The 18855-nt window shown below is 41.9% G+C and overlaps 1 protein-coding gene across 1 annotated transcript; it reads left to right on the top strand.

The window, feature by feature from the left end:
* The first annotated feature begins 664 nt into the window (after positions 1-664).
* CATSPER4 (cation channel sperm associated 4) lies at positions 665-18837 on the top strand. The gene is made up of 11 exons (XM_063312292.1): positions 665-686; positions 1040-1176; positions 2510-2653; positions 3343-3444; positions 4755-4849; positions 6077-6197; positions 11151-11284; positions 12558-12750; positions 13959-14173; positions 17829-17991; positions 18435-18837. Exons 1-11 carry the CDS (start codon positions 665-667, stop codon positions 18528-18530), a joined length of 1422 nt encoding a protein of 473 aa, XP_063168362.1. The 3' UTR covers positions 18531-18837.
* Positions 18838-18855: the final 18 nt, after the last annotated feature.

The following is an 18855-nucleotide window of genomic DNA, read 5'->3' as shown; positions in this document are numbered from 1 at the left end:
CAGCTTTATGCTTCCAGATTTTTCTGCACTTCTGTGGCTCCTGCTTTTATCATCTTTATCATTATTAGATTAAAATTGTTTTTTATCCCGCCTTTTTAAAAATATATTTGGTCAACTCAAGGTGGTGAACATACTGAATACTCCTGCCACCTATTTTCTCCACAACAACCACCCTGTGAGGTGGGTTGGGCTGAGAGTGACTTACTTGGACACCTCTTTTTCCCCTTTTGGCCTCTGCTGTGACTTCTGCTTCTACTGAGAACCTTGCTTCTAGAATGAGATCCAGACCTGGTAAAAACAAAAGAAATAGAGATATATTTATATATTTATAAATATTTAGTTACTGGTAACATGAAACCCTCATTTTGCACTTCAGCTGCTGGCTTTGGACAGCTCCAGTGTAAGAACACCATAGGCAACTTGACCCCTGAAATAACCTTGTTTTTATTTTCAACGATGAATTCTGAGCTCAATGATATTCTAAATCAGGGTTCCCCAAAGAGGTCAATATCAATCCCCAAGGGTCAGTGGGACTATCCAAGGGGTCAATAAATGTCTGGGGGTCAAAAGGGGGTCAAAAAATGTCTGGAGGTCAATAGGTGATTGATAAACGATGGAAGGTCGATTGGGGTCGATTAAACTTTTGGGGTCTCTGTAGACCTCCATGACGGTCCCTAATCCTGAAGGTGAGCAGCAAGGCAGCATTATCCAGGGTTGGATGATCAGCTGCCAGCAAACACAGTCTTGAGTTCTCTATTATTATTATTATTATTATTATTATTATTATTATTATTATTCATAGTACTATTGAGTTAAAGGAGTATTTATTAAATTATTTTCATATAATAAAAGTTTGGAGGTCAATGAACAATCTAAAACTTCATGAAGGGGTCAAGGAGCTGAAGACTTTGGGGACCCCTGTTCTAAATGCTTCATAATCCAGTGTGCCCCACCCAGTAAGATACTCAGTGATTGTTCCCAGGACGTAAGGGTCCCAATTCCCACCCCCCACCCCCCACCCCCCACCCCAACCTTTTAGAATGTGCTGCAGCACCTAAATGGATAGTAGTGGAAGATGTTCTTTTCTTTCAGGGGAACGATCAGAATCAACGGAGAAGTTCTTTTAATGAAGAAGACGTCAATGTAATCAACTGCAAAGCCATTACTTGTGTACAGGTAGGTTGTCTTTCCCTTGTGGCTCTTTCCTGCTTGTTTTGGTGAGGGAAACAGGATTTGGGAAAGTGGTTCCCTGTAATGGAGCATGCACAAAGGGTAGCTGTAGAGCAGTGTTTCTCAACCTTGGCAACTTTAAGACGTGTGGACTTCAACTCCCAGAATTCCCCAGCCAGCCATGCTGGCTGGGGAATTCTGGGAGTTGAAGTCCACAGTCTTAATGTTGCCAAGGTTGAGAAATACTGCTGTAGAGGGAGAAAACGGACAGACAACACTAAGGCTAAAGAAGTCATGTTTTTGCTGCAGCAAAGAAGGCAGCAGGCTTCATCCAGACAACACAATTTAGCATTCACATGTATATACAAAAGAAGGGGGCATATAAACATTTTTCAGGGTGCAACCTGGGAACCAAGAATAAAGCTTTCTTGATAAGAAAGGGAAAAAGGATTTCTGACTGAGGAAGGAATGAAGCCAAGAAAAAATAATTTCCTTTCTGAGCAGAGTTGGGATGCTTTTCCTGATTTGCTTTGATGGAGGATGGCTTAGTTTCTTACTCATAATGAGAATGGAGTAAAGGAAGAGAATGGGAAAAAAAAAAGAATTGCCCAGTTGAGCAGGAATCCTTCTGACTTTCTGGATAGCCGAGGACCATTTTTATACTTCTCACTGAGCAGATTAAAAGAATGTCCTTTAGCAAATATCTCAACATTTAATATATTTATTTCACATTTAACTTCAGAGAAATATGAATTGGGTTTGTATATAAACCGTCCTTCCCTTTGGGCTTAGACTGGAAAGTGAGTCTGGGGTCTTGCCTGTAAGCGATGTCTACAGTATTATAAATGTCAGTCAGAGGATAGGAAGCTGGAGTGCCTGCCAGGAATGGTCTGCAGGGCGTGGTCAAAAAAGTCAAGATGGGGGCCACAATGGTGAAATTGAAATTCTGCATGTTTTTTCTTTGTGTGTGTCTGTGTGTGCATGTTTCAAAAGGCAGAGTTTCAATGGCACTGTTGTGACCACCATTTTGACTTTTTTGACCATGCCCTTCAGAGGCTCCTGAACTGGGAAGCATTAAGAGAGTTCACCAGGAAAGCTATACAGTAGTTGAGTCCCTTTTAACAAGATTTTATTCATGACTTGGTCAAAGTCAAGTACTGAGACAAACTGGGGTGTGCTTGAAGGAGGAGGTAACAGTGGGATTGAGCAAAAATTGACCATTGGTCAGTCAGCCACACCAGAAGGGACCAGTTCCAAAGGGAATCAGCTGGAGAGATGGGAAGAGTGAGATGAAGCAGTTGAGTTCCTTCAGATTAATCAGAGAGTCTTTCTCCAACAGGATGACTGGGATGTGGAAGAGTTTATCTCAAAAACCTGCATGGAGAGGTTCCTCCATCATCGAGCTTTCAAGATCCTGATAGTTACCATTGTAATCAGCAACGCAGTCGTCATTGCTTTACGAACGGAGCCAGCACTAGAAGAAGTCGGTATACCAGGCCTGGCAGGAGAACTACTTCATGCTAAAATGTGGGGGTGGGAGAAGACCTCTGCATCTCCAGCCATGGTTAAACTGGGAATGTCCTGTGTCATCTGCTGATCTCTGGGCTGCATAGACCCTTCTAGCCCCATTTTTGTGACCGTGAGTCATATGGAAATCTGATAGTAAAAGATCATTTTCAGTGGTGCAAATTTGAATTTTTGATAAAGACTCAGAATAGGTGACCTAAACCTCAAGATTTAACATGCTTATTTTGATTTTGTTTTTAAAAGTTCTCCACACTTTTCCCAATGTAATAAAAAATAAAACACATGGAGCCCATGAGCTGGAACAGTCCCATGTGCTACAGCCCTTGCAGGTCATTGAGAAATAGGCTCACTCTCTGTAAAAATATTGCCCCTCCCTGCAGTGAGGAAATCACGGATGGAACTACTGTGTGAGTTATCAAGCTGATTGTACACCACCCAGAGTCACTTGCTGAGATGGGTGGCTGTAGAAATCAAACAAACAAACTATCAGCCCACTGCTCCTTCCTGGGCTCATTAGCATGCAGGCAGATGTGGCATTCTCATGCAAATGAGGTCAATATCCAGGCAAAGTATGACAACTTTCAGGAAAACCTTATCAAAACAGAGGCATGCAAATCTCTTTTTGTTTTTCTTTACTTTGCGTAGAAATACTTTGGCTTATTCTCTGCCATCGACAAGATTGTTCTGTCTTTTCTAATCTGTGAAGTCATTCTCAACTGGTACTATGGATTCTCTCTGTACTGGAAGGTAAGAGCTGGGTGGCATGGTGTTTTAGTCCAAAGAACCATGACCCACCAGTTGAAACTTAGTGCAAACAGACAGACAGACAGACATACATACATGCATACATATATATATATATATATATGGAGAATGAAAATAATTCTGAGCCCTTTTCTACATATACAGGTAGTCCTTGCTTAATGACCACAATTGGGACCAACATTTTGGTTGCTAAGCCAAGTGGTCATTAAGCAAATCTGATCCAATTTTACGACCTTCTTGTGGCAGTTGTTAAGCAAATCCCCATGGGCATTAGCAAACCACATGGTCGTTAAGTGAATCACATGGTCCCCCATTGATTTTGCTTGCCAGAAGCTGGCCAGGAAGGTAAAAAATGGTGATCACATGTCCATGGGGTGCTGCGATGGTCATAAATGCAAACCAGTTGCCAAGTGCCCAAATCGTGACCATGTGACTGTGCGGATGCTGCAATGGTCATAAGTGTGAGAACCGGTTGTAAGTCATTTTTTTCAACACTGTTGCAAGTCTGAACCATCACCAAACAAATGGTTGTTAAGTGAGCACTACCTGTAATGCAAACTAGGGAGCTGCAATTGGGGTAGATGCTCAAAACAAATGAAAGCTTGCTCCAGCTTCTCTGGGTCTTCCTTAATTTCAGCAATGTAATTTAGGGCGTGGTGTCATTTTGCTGTAAATCCACCAGAGATAACTGGCATCTTCTATCTGCTTGAGGTCTCCTCCATAAGGCTGTAAGGGAAAGAGACTCAGGTAATTCTCATGCCTGCCAACTGAGGAAACTCTGCCCCCAATGAAGAGGAATCCCAGTTTGATAATTGTTGTTTGCACTGAGGCAGTTTGCAATCCACAGGGCAGGAAATAGAGGATACAGCAGGGAGCCAGCTTCTCAAATGCAGGAAGGAAACAGAAATGGGCAAACTAAGGCCCCTCTCCCCTGTTGAAAATTGTGCTAAGGAAGCAGCTTATGTAAGAAATGGCTGCAAGTCACCGTTACTCTGCTGTAACCAATGTATGATTGATAGGTGGAATCTTGGTGCAGAGGAAGAGAATTCTCCACATTTGATAGCCTTCCAGGTGCAAATGAATGAATGAATGAATGAATGAATCCGCTCCCCTGAGGTCTTCTTTGGCAGTTCTATCTAGGTCCCCAGGTGTTAGATTACTCCTACTTTGGATCTGAAATTCCTGGAGTTGCCTTACTCCCAGGACTCCAGAATTTGGAGAAGTGTCATCCTTCCAGATGCCTAGCCTTCACTTCATTGTTTCTCAGGGTTTGTTTTTTCCCCCCTAAACAGGATGGCTGGAATATCATCAATTTTTGTATTGTCTTGTATCCAGCCATTGGTTTAATCTTTCCTAAATTGGACCAAACACTTTTTCGAACAGTCAGGTAAGAACATACATAAAAATGTAAGATGAGCTCTGCTGGATCAGGCCAAAGATTTGTTTAGCTCCTGTTCTGTGTCATCCAGTGACCAACTCAGTGTATCTGGGAAATTCACAAGGACAGACACAAAGAAAAAAAGAGACTCTTTAACCGTTACGCTTAGCAACTGGTGTTTCATGCTGTTGGTTCTCAACCAACTTCCAACCTCCTTTTATTCCCAAATAAAGATACATCTTACATTCTTCCAGATGGACTAATCTAATTTAGATTTCAAATAGTGCCAAACTGGATGTCAGTAATGTACAGGCAGGAACTACAGGTATAGTCCTGTGAATGAGCACATGGTTTGCATGCACGGAGACCTCAGGTTCAATTCCTGGTCTTGTCTGTTACAAACAAGGATCAAGCAGGAAAGGATTTTTGAAAGACCCCCATCAGAGATCAGTCATCTGTTGCTAGTTAAGGGATGTGTTTTGGGTTTTGCAATACATTGAACCATAAATTAACCTAATGACCTGGATTCAGGCAACATACTGAGCCACAAAAAATCTAACCAAAGTCAAACTGACCAAGCTTAGCATGTTGTACAAATGCAACCATTAGCTTTGTAACTAGCCTGATTAAGTACTGTATGTTGCATATACATAGACTCTAGAAGATAAAATTGGTCAAGAAGCCACAAAGCCCTGCAAATGGTTTAATACAACAGGTAAATAATAAACAAGGGCTAAAGAATGTAATCAAAAGAAGGGACCTTCCATGCTGAGGATGCCTGGTGTGACAAGATTGGGACAATAGGCTAGAAGTGCCATGTAGTTCCACTAGACAGACTAACATCCTGAACTAATCCAAGATGGTTTTCCTGTTAGGGTCCAAAACATATAATTAAGATTTTGTGAGCTTCCTGTTTCTACTGCACAGTATAATACATAGCTGTATGGATTTCAGTGAACTATCTATTGTGCACACTAGATTAGATATAATATTAATGGCACATCTTCTGTTAAACTGGAGCCTGTGCTTCCCTAACATTGTCCTGGTAGCTCATTTCAACTTGAAGGTTGGATTCCGATATATAGCCATTGATAGTGCTGGTTGTGACAAATTGAGTTGAAATCCAAAACATCCAGAGGGCATCCAATTGGGAAAGGATGACTTAAGAGGAAGCATACCTTGGGGCTGTCAGCTTTGTGTACATATACATGGATACCTTTTCTTTTTCTCTTCCAGAGTCATGAGGCTGATACAAGTCTGTACCTTGGTTAATGGCCTAGCAAGGATGATCCAGGTGATCTTGCAGTCCATTCCTGACATGGCAAATATCATGATCCTACTTTTTGCCATCATGCTGGTAAGATGCCTTCATCGGGTCTCCTGCCCACACTCCAAGCTAAAGTGTTTTGTTTGGAAATGAATTGAGGTCTTACTGGCTCCATTTCCTTTTCCTTCAGCTTCATAGGCTTGTTTGCTTGCTTGCTTGCTTGCTTGCTTGCTTGCTTGCTTGCTTGCTTGCATATGTATGTATGTATGTATGTATGTATGTATGTATGTATGTATGTATGTATTTTCTTGTGGATTTCTTTTTACTTAATCAGAAAAAGGTAGGTTTGACTTCTCCATGGTTGAGCATTTGGCTTCTCTGTGTCAAACTTGGAGATTTCTCCAGAATTCTGAGGACCTAAACCTGGCATCACACATGTAAGTACATTCATCACTTGATGATCTGGCTGTGATAATTGGCCATCTCAGGTACACTGAGTTCAAACCACAACATTTTCAGTAGAAGAGATCAGATAGCAGGTGATGTAAATGGAGAATTGCATAAAGTCCTAATAGATTATCCTTCCTGAATGTGATGTCTTCCAGCTCGTAAATTTCTTCCTCCAGAACTGCCAGCTAGCAATGATGGCTGGGGATTTCTGATGCTGAAGTCCAACAAATTTGAAAGGCACTAGATGGGAGAAGGCTGGAATCAATCAAGAATATTTATTTATTTATTTAAATTATTGATATGGCTGCCATCTCACAGCAGTGACTCTGCATGGCGTACAAAGATTAAAACCTAATAATTATAAATAATGGTCCATTATGCCCAAGGTTTTGTTGTTTATTTGTTTAGTTGCTTCTGACTCTTCATGACTTCATGGACCAGACCAGGCCAGAGCTTCCTGTCAGTCGTCACCACCCCCAGCTCCTCCAATGTCGAGTCCGTCACCTCTAGAATATCATCCATCCATCTTGCTATTGGTCGTCCCCTCTTCCTTTTGCCCTCCACTCTCCCTAGCATCAGCATCTTCTCCAGGGTATCCTGTCTTCTCATTATGTGGCCAAAGTACTTCAGTTTTGCCTTTAATATCATTCCCTCAAGTGAGCAGTCTGGCTTTATTTCCTGGAGGGTGGACTGGTTTGATCTTCTTGCAGTCCAAGGCACTCTCAGAATTTTCCTCCAACACCACAGTTCAAAAGCATCGATCTTCCTTCTCTCAGCCTTCCTTATGGTCCAGCTCTCGCAGCCATATGTTACTACAGGGAGCACCATTGCTTTAACTATGCGGGCCTTTGTTGTTAGAGTGATGTCTCTGCTCTTAACTATTTTATCAAGATTTGTCATTGCTCTTCTCCCAAGGATTAAGCGTCTTCTGATTTCCTGACTGCAGTCAGCATCTGCAGTAATCTTTGCGCCTAGAAATACAAAGTCTGTCACCACCTCTACATTTTCTCCCTCTATTTGCCAGTTATCAATCAAGCTGGTTGCCATAATCTTGATTTTTTTGAGGTTTAACTGCAGCCCAGCTTTTGCACTTTCTTCTTTCACCTTTGTCATAAGGCTCCTCAATTCCTCCTGGCTTTCAGCCATCAAAGTGGTATCATCTGCATATCTGAGACTGTTAATGTTTCTTCCAGCAATTTTAATCCCAGCCTTGGATTCCTCAAGCCCAGCATGTCGCATGATGTGTTCTGCGTACAAGTTGAATAGGTAGGGTGAGAGTATACAACCCTGCCGTACTCCTTTCCCAATCTTAAACCAATCCGTTGTTCTGTGGTCTGTTTTTACCGTTGCTACTTGGTCGTTACACAGATTCCTCAGGAGGCAGACAAGATGACTTGGTATCCCCATACCAGCAAGAACTTGCCACAATTTATTATGGTCCACACAGTCAAAGGCTTTAGAATAGTCAATAAAACAGAAATAAATGTTTTTCTGAAACTCCCTGGCTTTTTCCATTATCCAGCGGATATTGGCAATTTGGTCCCTAGTTCCTCTGCCTTTTCTAAACCCAGCTTGTACATCTGGCAATTCTCGCTCCATGAATTGCTGAAGTCTACCTTGCAGGATCTTGAGCATTACCTTACTGGCATGTGAAATGAGTGCCACTGTTTGATAGTTTGAACATTCTTTAGTGTTTCCCTTTTTTGGTATGGGGATATAAGTTGATTTTTTCCAGTCTGATGGCCATTCTTGTGTTTTCCAAATTTGCTGGCATATGGCATGCATCAACTTGACAGCATCATCTCGCAAGATTTTGAACAGTTCAGCTGGGATGCCGTCATCTCCTACTGCCTTGTTATTAGCAATGCTTCTTAAGGCCCACTCAACCTCACTCTTCAGGATGTCTGGCTCTAGCTCACTGACCACACCGTCAAAGCTATCCCCGATATTGTTATCCTTCCTATACAGATCTTCCTTATATTCTTGCCACCTTTTCTTGATCTCTTCTTCTTCTGTTAGGTCCTTGCCATCTTTGTTTTTGATCATACCCATTTTTGCCTGGAATTTACCTCCGATGTTTCTAATTTTCTGGAAGAGGTCTCTTATCCTTCCTATTCTATTGTCTTCTTCCACTTCCGCACATTGCTTGTTTAAAAATAATTCCTTATCTCTTCTGGCTAACCTCTGGAATTTTGCATTTAATTGGGCATATCTCCCCCTATCGCTGTTGCCTTTTGCTTTCCTTCTTTCTTGGGCTACTTCTAGAGTCTCAGCAGACAGCCATTTTGCCTTCTTGGTTTTCTCTTTCTTTGGGATGTATTTTGTTGCCGCCTCCTGAACAATGTTGCGAACTTCTGTCCATAGTTCTTCCGGACCCTATCTACTAAGTCCAGTCCCTTAAATCGATTCTTCACCTCCACTGCATATTCCTTAGGAATATTATTGAGCTTACATCTAGCTGATCTGTGGGTCTTCCCTGATCTCTTTAGTCTGATCCTAAATTGTGCAAGAAGAAGTTCGTGATCTGAACTACAGTCAGCTCTGGGTCTTGTTTTTACCGACTGTGTAGATGTCCGCCACCTTTGGCTGCAAAGGATGTAGTCAATCTGATTTCGGTGTTGTCCATCTAGTGAAGTCCATGTATAAAGCCACCTCTTAGGTTGTTGGAAGAGAGTGTTTGTTATGCAGAGTGAGTTGTCTTGGCAAAATTCTATCAGCCTATGTCCTGCTTCATTTTGTTCTCCCAGGCCATGCTTACCTGTAATTCCAGGTGTCATCTGACTGCCCACCTTAGCATTCCAGTCTCCCGTGATGAAAATAACATCTCTTTTAGGCGTGTTGTCCAGCAGGTGCTGCAGATCCTCATAGAACCGCTCTACTTCAGCTTCTTCAGCATCTGTGGTTGGGGTGTATATTTGGATCACTGTGATGTTAGATGGCTTGCCCTGAATTCGAATTGAGATCATTCTATCGTTTTTTGGATTGTATCCGAGCACTGCTTTAGCCACTTTACTATTAATTGTGAAGGCTACTCCATTTCTTCTGTGGTCCTCTTGTCCACAGTAGTAGATCTGGTGATCATCTGATGTGAAGTGGCCCATTCCAGTCCATTTCAGTTCACTGGCACCCAGAATGTCTATCTTTAATCTTGACATCTCACCAGTAACCACATCCAATTTGCCCTGGCTCATAGATCTTACATTCCAGGTTCCAATGGTGTGTTGATCCTTAGAACATCGGATTCGCCATTCACCACCAGCACCGTCGGCCGCTAGCCGTCCTTTCGGCTTTGAGCTAGCTGCGTCATCACGTCTGGGGCTAGTTGAACTCATCCTCTGTTCCTCCCCAGTAGCATTTTGACCATCTTCCGACCTGGGGGTCTCATCTTCTGGTGGTATACCGACATACCTCTGGTTGTACTGATCCATTGAGTTTTCCCGGCAAGAATACCGGGGTGGGTGCCCAAGGTAAATAATACAATAGAACCATGGCTTCCAGGCACATAACACATTATGCAGCAAGGCAAGTACAAAAATGTAGAACATGGATTCTAAAGTTTCCACCAATAGATACTGCAAATCAGTTGGAGAACAAAGAAGGGGAAAGTCAAAAATAAAATATTTTTCTCTATTGTTTTTAGGGATGTTTTTCTTTTCTTTCTTTTCCTTGCTTTTTCACCCTTTTATTTTTACTATTCATAAACAATAATATAGTGGAGCCTTTGTTACTAAGCTCAAAAATTCATATTTCTCTTTAATATTATGAAAACAATTCAATGTACTTTGCTTGGTATCTTTTATTAATGTTAATTCGAGCACAATTGCACAGTTGTAGTAACTATCCCTCTATCTACAGATATTATCATTTTTGAAAATATATCTCAATAATAATAACAACAACAACAACAACAACACAATCATAAAATGGCATCAGCAGCTGAGCTTGCCTTACCTCCTGGCCCAAACACCTGGTGAAACAGCCAGGTCTTCATAGCCACATGAAAGGCTAACGAGATCCAGATCAAGCTGAAGCCCTATTATCGCATGATCTTCTCTACCTAATGGTGAAAGCTTCTGATCATTCTGGATCTCTGGCAAGAACTTTCTGCCCTTTTTCACTGGTTGGGTTGGAAGAAGAGAAAAGAGGATGTCTGGAAAAGAAAAGGAGGTATCAGAGGGGGAAAAATGGCTCCCTAGCATTGCCATTAATTGCTTGCTTTGGTCTGCCCACTACAAAGTCCTTAGCAGAAAAAGGAGCTCTGTCCCTCTGGAGCAGATGATAGTGCTAGCATGAAAAATAGCCTGAGGAACTATATGGCCATTTCCTATATTCTACTTTTTATTTTATTTTATTTTATTTTATTTTATTATCCCGCCTTTATTATTTTTATAAATAACTCAAGGCGGCAAACATACCTCATACTCCTTCCTCCTCCTCTTTTCTCCATAACAACAACCCTGTGAGGTGGGCTGGGCTGAGAGAGAGGGACTGGCCCAAAATCACCCATGTTCTCTTGTCATTTTCAAATTCAAGGGGAAGCCGTCTCCCAGAAAACTGATATTTTTGCACCATCATCATTTTGTATTTTTGCAGGTCTTCTCTGTGTTTGGAGTGACCCTTTTTGGATCCCTCATCCCAAAGCATTTTGGGAATCTGGGGACGGCTCTGTATTCTCTTTTCATCTGTATCACCCAGGATGGGTGGATTAATATTTATAATGACTTTGAGTGAGTAAATCTTTTTCTATATTTAGCTACAATCATCATCATCATCATCATCATCATCCCTTTCACACTGTAATCCATGCTTGCTGTCTCCTTCCTCCACCATCTTAACTTAGGACCTTTAAATAAAACTAAAATTGGTGTCGTGGACTGTGTACCCACACAGGTACACATACAGAAGCTGTTCAACCTCACTGTAACACTGACAGTTGCATAACATTTCCATTGTATCTTGAGATACCTTGAGCTGGTGGCACATTTGGAATTTTGCGAGCCCTCTAAACCAAAAGTTAACTGCTGAGCTCCAAACGATGACATGATGGTGGCTCTATAATTATACACACCCACTCAGACAACCTCCGACAGGATGGAGAAATGGGTTACAAAAATGGTCTTGGTCCCAAGTGGAACACTTATAGCGAAAGACCAAATGAAATATTAGTATCTGTTGAAGTCATCACTTCAGATATCAAGGCTAACCAGATGACTATGAAGATAGAGTGACACAGTGAAAGTGAAGTGAAGCATGGTTCAAGTAGCCCTTGAATCGTAAACTTGCCCAAAGGACTCAGTGTTCATGGCTGCCTAACACCCTATTCCCTAACATTACATTTCACCAAGGTTAGTATGTGGGGTAAATTCTCACACAGCTTCTGACTGCAGCTCTTTAAAGCATCTTTTTCTGGATCACTGCAGTACAGTTCTGGGAAAAGTTATATAGGATTTATGTCAGGCCCCGCCCAAGAATGACAAAGAGTCAGTCCATCCAAACTTCAATTCTTTATTTGCTTACTCTGTAGAGACAGAATCTTGCCATACTAAAGCTACCCTACCTAAACTGAGGGAAAATAACCTGGGAAGGCTCTAGGATGGGGCTATTCTGAACCTCTTAGTTTTCCCACATTCACTTTCTGGACTGTGTCTCCTCTTATCTTGTCCTTCTCCTTGGAATGTGCTCCCTCCTTCCTGAGAACCAGCAGCATTATGGAAATCCCCCACAATCTAGGAAGCATTGGGAAACCCAGCCGATATATCTAGTTTGGAGGAGTCAAGTGCAATCATGGGATATAAACAACTTTCTTCTCCCACAGAAATGAGGGGCTTTGCAGCCATAACTACTGTCCCCCATCTTGCCTTGTCTCTTTGTCACCTCCCTGTCCATAATGATGCTGGCCCTGAACCCCAGCAGTATGAACAAGGATGACTCAGAGCCATGTTTCATTGAGATAGTTCCAAAGGGTTCCTTTAATGACTGCATATCTTCTTTCCCCCACAGAAATGAAGGCATGGCCTTAGAGATAGGTGGGGCCATCTACTTCTTTATCTTCATCACCTTTGGGGCCTTCATCTTTGCAAATCTGCTGGTGGCTGTAGTGACAACCAACTTGGAACAATCTATGGCTGTGTATAATGAGAAGCAGCAGTTGAAAACTGAGTTCCCTTCCATTTCGGGCTATGCTAGATTTGATGTGAGTTCTTAATGCCAAGATTTGGGGAAGCCAAATGGAAGAAAATGCACTGAATTTAGGGAAGGGTGTCCAGTCTCAGGACCCTGGAAATGGCATGGGAGTATGCAGGGGCCAGATCAGACAAATGATCAGCCAGATGGAATTAAAATTAGAATTGGTTAATTTTGCAAAGGTGGGGAGGTGATGTTTTTTCCCAAGTGAGAAAGTGGTTCCCTTTGCATTTAATTTTCTTTATTAAAGTGTTTGTATACTGCTCCCCTTTTTAAAAAATCTTGAAGTGTTATTAATTTTCTTACGCTGTGTTTTAATGCTGGCATAGTAACCACCAAATGAGTGGAAAAGAATTCAGTGAGAACCAAGTATTGGAGCTGCTAATGACCTGTTCTTCTATGTCATACCTCCTCAAAATTTCCCCACATTTGCTCCATGGGTGGGCTAATAGCTGGTAGTCAGGGGCTGTGTTCACACAACACTCTTAACAAACCAGGGACAAATCTAGTTGTACATGTGCCCCATGCAAAGTCTGGTAATTCTCACAGAGAGCAAATCTGAACACTGCAAAAACCAAGGGCAGATGGAAACAGGCCAGATTACACAGAAGAAGCTGGCAAGCCGTCTGTTAAGGGTGAGGAAAAAATGAAACACAAGTGGGTTTGAACATTGTTTCAAATCTACAGAGCTAGTTCTTGAATCACAGCTGTTGCTGAAGTTCTTTTGCTCTTCAGTAAATATTACTGGACACAAGTTCTTTGATTTCTTATGAACTTGCCTAAGTGATTCTAGCCCTGCCTACCAGCTGAAGCCTGATTGGCTAGTTTTAATCTTAATTATAGCTTTTTATGGGTTTGATGGTTGTGTGTATCCAGGCACAAACCCAGAAAATGCATGAATTAATTAGCCAGATTACCTAAATAGCTTCATATAAATATAATTTGACCAAATGTAAAGAACTCCAAGGCAATAGTATTCATGCAAACCAAGAAGCATGGGTGGACTTATATTTAAATGTTTTCAAAATGCTCTTTTTTCCCATTTACTGTCATGTTTGGCAAAGTCCTATGTAGGAGCTTTCAAACCTGTCATGTAACTGATTTTGCCACACCCGGTTCATTCTATGCAGAGGCAGCTCACCGAACAGAGGGGTGGCTCTACTTTATGGTGTTGGGATGAGTTGAGAGGGCTGCCTAATCATATGGATTTTTGAGCAGGATGACACCGATGATGACTTCGCTACATCCCAGTCAGAACCAATGCATTTAAAGGAAGTTATGCACGAAACACCCATGGTTCATCATCAGGAGTTGCTCAGCTATGGCAATTTGGGCGGTCTGAATGAGAGTACTTGTGAAGATCTCTGCCTTGTCCTAGAAGCGATCCATGAGAACTTAAAGGGATATTGGGTGATCAGGGATGAGCTGGACCAGTAAGTCCTACCATTCATATGCTTTTTTCATCTAACAACGGAAGCTATTCTAGCTGTAGCTAGTGACAGTTACCTATAGCTTAATCACACCCCAGCTTGATTACTATATTAAGCCCAATGTGAAACTGGATATAACATGATCGATATACCCAGTAATTATATTTGGTTGACCACGCCTGGGGTTTTATTTATTTATACACACACACACATACATACACACACACACACATACATATACATACACACACACACATATATATACATACACAGATATAGATATAGATATAGATACACACACAGTTTTTAGGTTTAATTTAATTTAACATTTTTACCTTCCTGGGCAGGAAGCTGGGATATGAACTGAAAAAAAAATAACAATAATAATAATGTCCAGATATATAACTGCACTGTACACTTACCCTCCTTCTCTGCTTATCTAAATTTCCTTCCTTCCTTCCTTCCTTCCTTCCTTCCTTCCTTCCTTCCTTCCTTCCTTCCTTCCCTCCCTCCCTCCCTCCCTCCCTCCCAAAGGGGGACATGTCTTGGGATGTAAACCATAAATTTACAACCCTTGAAATCTATTTTGTTTGTTTCTGTGCCTTTGAGTTAGTTTTTGACTCCTGGCAACTGCCTGGACTAGTTCCTGCAGTTTTCTTGGTAAGATTTCTGAAGTGGTATGCCAATGCCTCCTTCCTAGGGCTGAGAGGGAGGGACTGGCCCAAGGTCACCCAGCTGGCTTTGTGCCTCAGGTGGGACTAGAAGTCACAGTCTCCCAGTTTCTAGCCTGATACCTTAACCACTACACCAAACTGGCTCTCAGTTTGAAATTTATAAAAATCACACATTCCAAACCAGGATAGTAAGAATTACAGGCTACTATAAGATAGATTTAGTTAAAAGCCTGAATGAACAAGTAAGTTTTAAGCTGGCACATACAAGGCCTGGCAACAGTTCTAACAGAAGAAAGAGAGAATGCCAAGATTGGGGGACTTGTATCAAAAATGCACCTTTTGAGTTGCCTAATTACAAATATCTTTACACAAGAGGATGGCCCAACACAGGAGGAGCAACACCACAGGACCAGAATCAGCAGTTTACCTTCATCTAAAAGAAAAAGGACACTCATTTGAGGACAATAATGTTCACATTATGGACAGAGAAGATAGGTGCTTTGAGAGAGGGGTTAAGGAATTCATTCATGCCAAAGCGGAAAATCCTTCCCTCAATAGAGGCGGAGGCCTCAGACACAACTTGTCTCCCATTTTTCATGCTGCTCTTTCATTAGTCCCCAGGAAGATTAAGACCACTTCACAAGTTCACCAGAAAGGCCACTCTTAATGATCCACTTGGGGATGAGTGAGGGATTTAGGAGTAGGACATCCCAAAGACAATCCACACCTCCATGGCACAATTAACAAGCCATTCAGGTGCAGGGACAATGCAGTCACCCTGGGATATGTATATGGGGTCCCCTCACCAACCTTTGCCCAGACTGAAGAAGCTGCTTGGACAAGCAGCAAAACATTTCTACCAAGAAGAAAGAAATCCAGTTGCTATGACTCAACCTACAGACAATTCCACCTGGATGACTGAGAATCTTCATCCACTAATAACAAATAATTGGCAAATATGGCCTCATCAAGAGAACTCCTCCAATGGATCTTAATGACCAGGCTATTATGTAGAGGAGAAGACAATGAGGAATCCATATCCAAAGCTTGTATGGTTTGATATGTCAACATAGCTCTCTTGAATATGGCTCGATAGTAGTTTGGCAACATCTTCAAAAGAAGTGTGATGTGTGCACAGTAAGTTACCCCGTCATCAGCCTCACCATTAAATTTTGTATTAGCTTCAGTTTTTAAGCCAGCTTTAACAGCAACTAACCTCAAAGGAAACCCTGGAGAAGGTCTGAAGACTGTTTTGGCCCCAGTGGTCAAATTGGATATGGAGTGCAGTGTTAGAGGTTACAAATAGGTACACATGCACATGTAGATGAAGATATTTAGTCTCTCCCCTGCAGGCCTTTTCTGATGGGTAAAGGGCAAAAACCCTGGATTCCACCAGAAAAATAAAGGCTGTGATCATGTCATGATTGCACTGGGACCATTGGAAAGAAACATTAAAGCATCCTGCTCATTCTAGAAATCCCTATGTCCTTGTTATTTCCTTGTTATTTCCTTGTTGCTATTAGTGTTCCTGGCTAATAGTAGTTCAGGTGACCTATGTTATCCATTGTTGTCTCTAATTCTGCATACCCACAGTTGATAAATACAGACCAGGCCTTACTCTCCATGGCAAAGAATTTTATGCATCTCTGTGTGTGGCTCTAATAGAAGGATGACTTTCAGAGGGTTTTTTTTTTCAATACTGTCCTAACTTAGAGCGAAGCACCATGCTGAGACAGTGAGTTGGTCTCTAGTGTTTATTGAATGCTCTAGTAGATAGAAAATCCTGCCAGACTGAAAGAGCATGAGAAACCCACACAGATAAACCCAAAACTCAAGGCAGGTCTGCTCTGAGTTTCTTTGAAGGAAAGTTCAAAGCCTCTAAACTACGCATGCATTTTCCCGCCTGGATGGGGGCTCCCTCCTGCTCACCATCAGTACTCATGACAGATACAAATGATAAATGGCTTTTGCACATGCATGAAATATATTTTTTCAAGGTCTTATTATCTGTGCTTGTTAGAATGAACTCCTATGAATAATGAAGACCACTTGTTCTGACACAAATTGGCAACGATACTAAACTGGACAGTGGGGGAAGTAGGATGAAAGTTGGAAAACAAGGACAAGTGAAAGGCAGTGATCAAGCTCCTTCAAGAGTTTGGTTTATGAGAAGGAAGCTAGCCACCTACACTCAGTGAGGGAAGCTACCTGTAGGAAGAGGATGAGGAAGTGACTTCTCAGGGTGGGGCAAAATCATAAAGGCAGCCCTTCAGGAGCTTTCCCTCTGCCCAATACAAGAAAGGAAGGAATGGCAGAAAAATAAATGTAGGATGATAATCTATCTCAAACTGTTCTAGATTTAACATTGGTTTCAATCCTTAATTTTGTATTTTAGCTGCCTTGAATGTTGAGAACCAGTAGAGAGGAAGAATACAGAATGAATGACTGAATGAATCCTCTCTGATCTAGCGGGTAACCATGGAGGGTGGAGGGAGAGGAGTCCTGGGAAAGTTCAACAAGAATCCAAGCTTGCTGGAAGGAGAACAGGACCACGGCCAGCTCCCTACAGGTATACAGGAAAGGCGTCTGCAGAGCAAGCTTGCTATGTTCTTTTTGCCATGAACTTCAGTTGAGTTAGTAGTCGTGGTGATGAGATCAATTTCTATCAATCAAGTTCTATCTCTCTTGTAGACACTTTCAGGTTATAAGGAGGACGTGCCCTATCCCCCCAGTGTTGATTCCAGCTGACATGAAAGCTGCTTCTAGTAGTGTGGTAGTAACAGAGAGATGCCTTTTTGTTATGTACAGTAGATTGTCCTGGGGAATGAGTAAGAGGAGAGGGATAAGACTGTCTACTCCAGACATGCCAGTCTATTTTAAAATGTCAAAACACTGCCCAGGATTACATGTTACCTGGTGGTGAGGAATGTGATTCACAGAAATCATCTCCAGGTTTATTTTATTCTGGGCTTTGATCTCCACAGGATAGTCGAGGAGGTGAGGTTCCTCAAATTCAACATACAGCAGGAGCAAGAGATTGTTCTACGAAACATCCGTGGGGCCAACATTTCAGAAACGATGTTTGCCAGTGATGCTGCTCATGCAAAGACTGCTGATGTTCTGTCTATGTTGATGAACCTGGAGAAGGTATAGTTTCATCTCTGTGTCTCGAATGGCTGTGTTGAGAGCAAGTAATTTGCCCCTTTAGCCCGTGTCAAGAAGCATTATTCAACAACAGATACTTTGGCTGAGCTTACGCATTATGCTAAAGGTAGTTACTGAATTAGCTCATCTTCTAGATTTGCACATGCATTGAACCACAAATGAACTGAACGGGCTGGGAAACTGAAACCAGAAATTCACAAGACATACGAAGTTACCAGGACCTCACCTCACCCCCTGGTTAATGCCAACCAGATGTTGTGCTAATGCAGACACTAGGTTTATAACTTACTTCATTTAATATGTTGTGTGAACACGACCATTGTAGCTTCAGAATAAAAAATGCAGCTATACTTTTCATGCATATGTAACTATACCATCCTGGATTCCTGGCTCACCCTTTTTTCTTGGTTATCTTCCTCTGGCAGTCTCACATGCTTGACACAGAGTACCAAAAGGGAGGAGTGAAATCAGCAGCCTTGAGAGCCCGACGGCAGTCTATAGTAAGTAGAAGAGTGGCTTGAATGCCCTGGGTTGAATTCACTTTGGCACAGGCTAATATATACTAGGTAGATAGCCAATGGGGTGGTGGCGAGGGCTATATAATGAATATCATCATGTTTAGTTCCTAAAGCAATGATAAATGTCTTTTTGAGCTACACCTTACTTTTGTGGGAGAAGGAAGGCCATGGGCATCTCCTGGGGGACCAGTGATGTCACATGTATCATCACATCATGACACACAAGATACCATTTTGGCTTCTACTGGATACCTGTCACAAGGGCCACAATGGGTGGGAAAATAATGCAAAATTAACAAAGCACTTGTGGTTTTTTTGAGAGGGGAAT

The sequence above is a fragment of the Candoia aspera genome, chromosome 10 (assembly GCF_035149785.1).
Source record: "Candoia aspera isolate rCanAsp1 chromosome 10, rCanAsp1.hap2, whole genome shotgun sequence".
NCBI classification, from domain to species: Eukaryota; Metazoa; Chordata; class Lepidosauria; order Squamata; family Boidae; genus Candoia; species Candoia aspera.
The sequence above is the reverse complement of the archived record's forward strand: the minus strand, read 5'-3'. Positions and strand labels throughout refer to the sequence as shown.

What these genes read in the sequence shown, in the direction of transcription:
- CATSPER4 (XM_063312292.1), top strand. Translation starts at nt 665, where the DNA reads ATGACGGTCCCTAATCCTGAAG. An exon ending in AATATTTATAATGACTTTGA is followed by an intron (nt 11,285 to 12,557) that starts GTGAGTAAATCT and finishes TTTCCCCCACAG; the next exon opens with AAATGAAGGCATGGCCTTAG. An exon ending in ATCAGGGATGAGCTGGACCA is followed by an intron (nt 14,174 to 17,828) that starts GTAAGTCCTACC and finishes TGATCTCCACAG; the next exon opens with GATAGTCGAGGAGGTGAGGT.